A 5,076-nucleotide genomic window follows, 5' to 3' on the forward strand; every position below is an offset into this window, starting at 1 on the left:
ACGAGTTTGTATGGATGAGTGTTACGGAGGGGGGTAAGGACAAAAAGAGGGCGGGAGGTGACAGGAGTCTCGGCGGGGGGTAACTAAAACTTTCTTCACGGTGTGTGCATAGACTATCAGGGATGAAGTGGTTAAACACATTGCTCTAATAACACGGCAGAGGAGCACCGATATTAACAAGAAAGTGATTTCTCTGAAACACCCTGCATTTTCTGCTTATTATTGTAAACCTACACATATTTTTACATAATGTATTTAACCAAATATTTGCAGAACAATCATTTTGAACCTTTATGTTTTGTGAGGATGAGTCACTCATCAGCCACTTCTATAAAAAAAAAGCACTGCATTACAAATAGTAAAAGTGTACTATTTGGGATAATCTTGATTTCTTTTAAATACTTTATCTTCTACTTTTTTCAACATTTCACTCTAACACTCATATTCACATCTCCCTCAACAAATAAACAGACATATTCTTTAGTCAGTTTTAAAGCACACTAAATCTAGACAAGTATCAGTGCGCCATCTAGTGGTGGATGATTTTAAAAGAGGATTTATAGGAATAATAACAGAGATGCACCTTTACACAAGCTAGCTATGACATCCTGCTTTGTAACATTTACTAAAAAAGATGGCCTGATAAGCATTTCACTGTGTAGAAAAACAAATCGTTTTTGCGTTGATATAAAAAGACACTGTAAAGGTTAAGTCTGGTGATATTTTCCATCAACGTTTCCATTAACAAACTAAAACACTGAGTTTCTGTCCCCCAATACTGGTTTGAACTGTCTGTGGCACAGCCCTCAAGCACATTTGTTTCTACAGAAGATCCTTAAAGAAAATTAAAAGAGCTTGAGACTAGACTACCCACCCGCCATAATAACTATAGAAGTGTTCAACTAGGTGGTAGCAAAGAAAACAAAAGTTGAGTACTACATGAAAAAAAACAACTCATGACCAAAAAGAGGTCCAGGTAGGTTTTCTAACAAAATAGCTTTTATTTAAGACATTAACATTTTACAATTGACACGTAAAAAAGCGTTTCTTTCCAGAGCGCAGCTTTCTACAAACTTTGGAGTTTCTTTTCAAAAAAATATGTTCATAATTTTTGAGTGCCCTCTTTTCCACAAAAATGCATTTACAAAAAACAGCAGCGCCATCTTCTCCTTATAATGAGTCAGGGTTAACAGGTCACACATTATTCAGTCAGATAAAAACTCATGTTGGCTACAGCCCTTCTTTGTTACTTTATTTTGAAAAATGTAATCCATAAAAGATGTCTGATTGGTTTTACTTTACTCCCACTGACTTTTTCAGTTTCCTCAGAGAGATCAAAGCTCCTTTATCATTTCTCATGGCGTCTCCAATCTCCACCTTACACACAGGGCACTGGTCTGCCATGGCGCACAGAGCCTCCTCCAGCGCCCCCTGTGTGTGCTGCTCAGGCAGTGCACTACACTGACTCAGCATGGCCAGTGTGTGTTTGAGCCAGCCTTCCTCTCGGACCAGGCTGCCGATCCAAGGCTGAGCGCGCACGCAGCCCCCCAGAGCCTGCAGACTCAGCCTCCACAGCTCCGCCGCCTCCTCCCAGCTCTCCGCCCAGCCGAGGCTCACCCTGACCGGGCCGGGGCTGGAGCCGGAGTCTAGGGCGCCGCGGAGGAACCGGAGGGCGGAGGAGAAGAACCGCCTCTGTCCGGCTTCCACTGAGCCTGGAAAAACAAAAAGCATGTGTGTTAGCAAAGTCTTATGGTGTTTATTGACAGCTCTCAAAACAGGACATTTAAAAAGGAAAGAACAATAAAGAACACAATACTAGACTAAGACTGCTAGCTGAGGTTTAAAGAGTATAACATTAAACACTTCCGTCCAACCTACAGACCACATGATCTGAATTCCCTCAGGCGTTTTTCAAAGCTTTTATAGAAGGCAATGCATAAGGGTAACTAACAACATCAGTAATGGCTTCATTCTGCTCAGGTTTGCCAGTTTATCAGCTGTGGTATAGACCTTTTACCCAGAAGACACTTGATATGTCGCAAGAGAGGAAACACAGAAATAAATAATTGATTTGAATTGCATTTATCTAATGTTGGATAATTGTCACTGTGAAGTTTGAATAGATTGATGGTTAGTGGTAATGTTGTCATTTCAAGTTCTATGGCGTGTCAAATGTTGGCTGTAATGCAATAGAAAATACTCTGGAATTTTTATTTAAAAAAGGAACATGATACAAATGGTGCAGTGAATTTGCCATAAACAGCTGAAAAAAAGAAAAGAACCAAGTGATTAATCTAAACAAAGGAAAAAAGTTTACCTGTAGGAGCTGATTTGAGTCTGCCAATCATCAGTCCCAGCGTGCAGTAATTTGCTGCCAGGACCAGGAGGCGGGGTTTGTGAACCAAAACAGGAAGTGCTTCACTCAGAAGGGCCTCCAGCGTTCTGAAACATGGGTCCTTCCTGGACGACCAAACAGAAAACATTTAAATGAACACCTTCAATATCTGTTAGTAAACAAAGGATCATTTTCAGCTTTAGATGAGTATTTCACTTGTTAACCAGCTACCTGACTCTCTCCGGCTCTGTGACGGTGAAGTTGAGGAGGGCTGAGCAGGCTGTCTCCATGCTGGGATCCCTGGCCGAGGACACCCCACCTTTCCCCTTGAGGGAGGTCCAGCACTGAGACAGGAAGTCCACCAGCAATGCAGGGGTGTCGAGGGTGAGCAGCACCTTCCTGGGCTCTTCCTCTGCCGACAGGTGGCACAGAGCTGGAAGGAGATACCTGAAAAGAGCATGGAGGGTGTGAGGATTTAAGAGAATGTACTGTTAGAAAACTGCAGATTCTATGGAATAAAGTTAACACTTTCTGACTGGTTCCCTCTGATAATTATCTTTACCTCAGAGCTTCTTTGCCCGTCCACGCCCCTGTCTCCTCTCTGACGGACATTTCGGACATCCAATCAGAGAGGCCGTGCTCCGGGCTCTCACCCTGCAGGTGGCTCCGGGAGTAGGCGATAAGGAACGGTAGCAGTCCGGTCACTTCCTCCTTCAGACAGGAAGTCTCCTCAGCCAGCCACGAGCACAGAGAGCGGTATGTAGCGAAAATAAAGGGGTCTCCATAGCGACTTTGATCCACCTACGAGAACAGGAAGAGACGAGGAAGTGAATGAAATGTTTTACTCTTTCTTTCAACACCTGAGATATTTACCCGCCGGTTCATCCGCAAAAACACGGCAGAAATGTTCCTATTGTTAGATTCCCTTAAAGTAATAGAACATTAACAATGTATTGAAATATCGCAGAGTACAAGGCCACAGAAGGCTGCAATGTCCTATTCAATCAAACACGTTTCAAATATTCAGTTTACTATCGAATAAGACAAACAGGAACAGCAAATCCTCACATTTGAGAAGGTAATAGTTGGTACTTAAAATAAGGAAATTACTTTCAAAATGTATTTTACTCAACTTGGTTGTTAATACTTTTCTGTGAATGAACTGGTTTAATAAGTTAAAAAAAATGTCAACTCTTTTTGGGAGCTAATTATTAAAAAATGTACTCTCCTACTACGTATATTGTTGGCTAGTTCTGTTGACAGACATTAAATTAAAAATGTTATCTCATATTCTTTATTCCCTGAGGATATACATTTTGTCACAGCAGTAGGAAGGCTCATTTGGCACACAATGAGTCATTAGATTTACAGAACTAGCAACTAGTAGCTTGTTGGATGCAAACAAATTATATAAATATAATATTTCAAAAATGTCCCAAATTGGGATCAATAAAGGCCCGCCCTACCTACCTACCTACCTACCTACCTACCTACCTACCTACCTACCTACCTACCTACCTAACTAACTAAGTAACAATGTCAGTGAAATAAATGTTGTCTTACAGTCAGAGAACTTCTCCATGCATCTCTCCAGGTAGGTGCGGGCAGACTGAGAGCGAGCTCCGATGGACATCGCTTTGCAGTCGAAGTAGTTTGCTGACGGGCAGGTCTGGAAGATGTGAGGGCCCATGTCCTGGGAGAAGAAAAAACAAGAGGAGGAGCTAAGGTCAGATTTCAAATGTAAGAAAAAAGCAGGAAGAGAAGTGGGATATTAGACTGAGCAAACTTACATCATAGCCAGCAACGAGGAGTCCGACACCATAGGGCCTCCTTCCATATCTCTGTGTTGGGATTTGAGTTTCTGAAGGTCCAGTTAAGGATCATTGTTGACATTCACAATTATTTAACATCACAAGGAAAACTGTGTGTAAGCACTGATATTAAGATATAGAGAAAATGAGTATATTTCACTACAGAGATTCACACTAGTAAGGATACTGCTGCCAATAAGAGAGACGAGGCGTGATGCGGGGAGGGGTCTGTCGAAGACAAATCTTGAGTCCAAGCACTCCTGACGCATGAAGTTACTGTAAAAGAGAGGGTGTTATTATACTGCAGGACCCATTAAGTTTACTGAAGAGCTGTTTGGATCAGGGGTGTCCAAACCACGGCCCGGGGGCCAAATGCGGCCTGCGGACCATTTTGAATCGGTCCTCAGCAAATTCAAAAAGTATAATGAAATACGTCCTACAAATGAAACTTGTGCTTGTCTTGTACTTCTTAAATATATCTGTACACATATATTACACAGTAGTATTCATGTGTTAATTAAACCACTTTTCGAATTAATTCAGTCGATTCAAGTTGGAAACATTTTCTAACATATCTTAGTTGATAAGAAAAAAGCTCAATGACTTATTTACAAGCTTGAAATAGACCCTTCCTATTTCTCCTTATTATAATCAATGTGAGGCTTCTGCTTTAAGGGATGAGCTGCCAACACTCACATACTTTACCTACATTTGAGTTTTCTAACTTATAACTGAACGTATGAGGCAGTATACCTCTCGTGAGCGGCCCAGCCCTTCGTATATATTTTCTGTATGTGGCCCTCGGTGAAAAAAGTTTGGACCCCCCTGTTTTTAAACTTATATACATTGTTTAAGATGTACGAGGCTGATGACGTCGGCAGGTGACAATGATCTGTCTTTTATTGACTTTTGAGTTCTGGCAGGAACCCA

General features: G+C 41.6%; 2 protein-coding genes across 2 annotated transcripts in view; both read right to left on the reverse strand.

Annotated features, from left to right (window-relative positions):
* Nucleotides 1-981: 981 nt before the first annotated feature.
* LOC104962771 (neurochondrin-like) lies at nt 982-3,783 on the reverse strand. Its single transcript, XM_010791276.1, has 4 exons — nt 2,898-3,783; nt 2,567-2,782; nt 2,318-2,460; nt 982-1,712 (listed from the first exon to the last, which is right to left on the reverse strand). The coding sequence occupies exons 1-4, from the start codon at nt 2,954-2,956 to the stop codon at nt 1,294-1,296; spliced, it is 837 nt and encodes a 278-aa protein (XP_010789578.1). The 5' UTR covers nt 2,957-3,783; the 3' UTR covers nt 982-1,293.
* A 74-nt stretch (nt 3,784-3,857) lies between these two features.
* The window catches only part of psma1 (proteasome 20S subunit alpha 1), a 7,246-nt gene continuing 6,027 nt past the window's right edge, over nt 3,858-5,076 (reverse strand). The window contains exons 5-7 of the mRNA XM_010791288.1: nt 4,334-4,422; nt 4,126-4,196; nt 3,858-4,028 (exon numbers count right to left, since the gene is read on the reverse strand). Coding sequence (XP_010789590.1) covers nt 3,858-4,028; nt 4,126-4,196; nt 4,334-4,422 — 331 coding nt within the window. The remainder of the gene's footprint in view (nt 4,029-4,125; nt 4,197-4,333; nt 4,423-5,076) is intronic.

This window comes from Notothenia coriiceps, unplaced genomic scaffold, assembly GCF_000735185.1.
Source record: "Notothenia coriiceps isolate Sejong01 unplaced genomic scaffold, NC01 NC01_scaffold00035357, whole genome shotgun sequence".
Classification (NCBI taxonomy): domain Eukaryota; kingdom Metazoa; phylum Chordata; class Actinopteri; order Perciformes; family Nototheniidae; genus Notothenia; species Notothenia coriiceps.

Coding starts and splice junctions, on each gene's coding strand:
- LOC104962771 (XM_010791276.1), bottom strand. CDS start 2,956: ATGTCCGAAATGTCCGTCAGAGAGGAGACAGGGGCGTGGACGGGCAAA. Junction 2,461..2,566: donor ACAGAGCCGGAGAGAGTCAG/GTAGCTGGTTAA, acceptor TTGGTCGTCCAG/GAAGGACCCATGTTTCAGAA. Junction 1,713..2,317: donor ACTCAAATCAGCTCCTACAG/GTAAACTTTTTT, acceptor TTGTTTTTCCAG/GCTCAGTGGAAGCCGGACAG.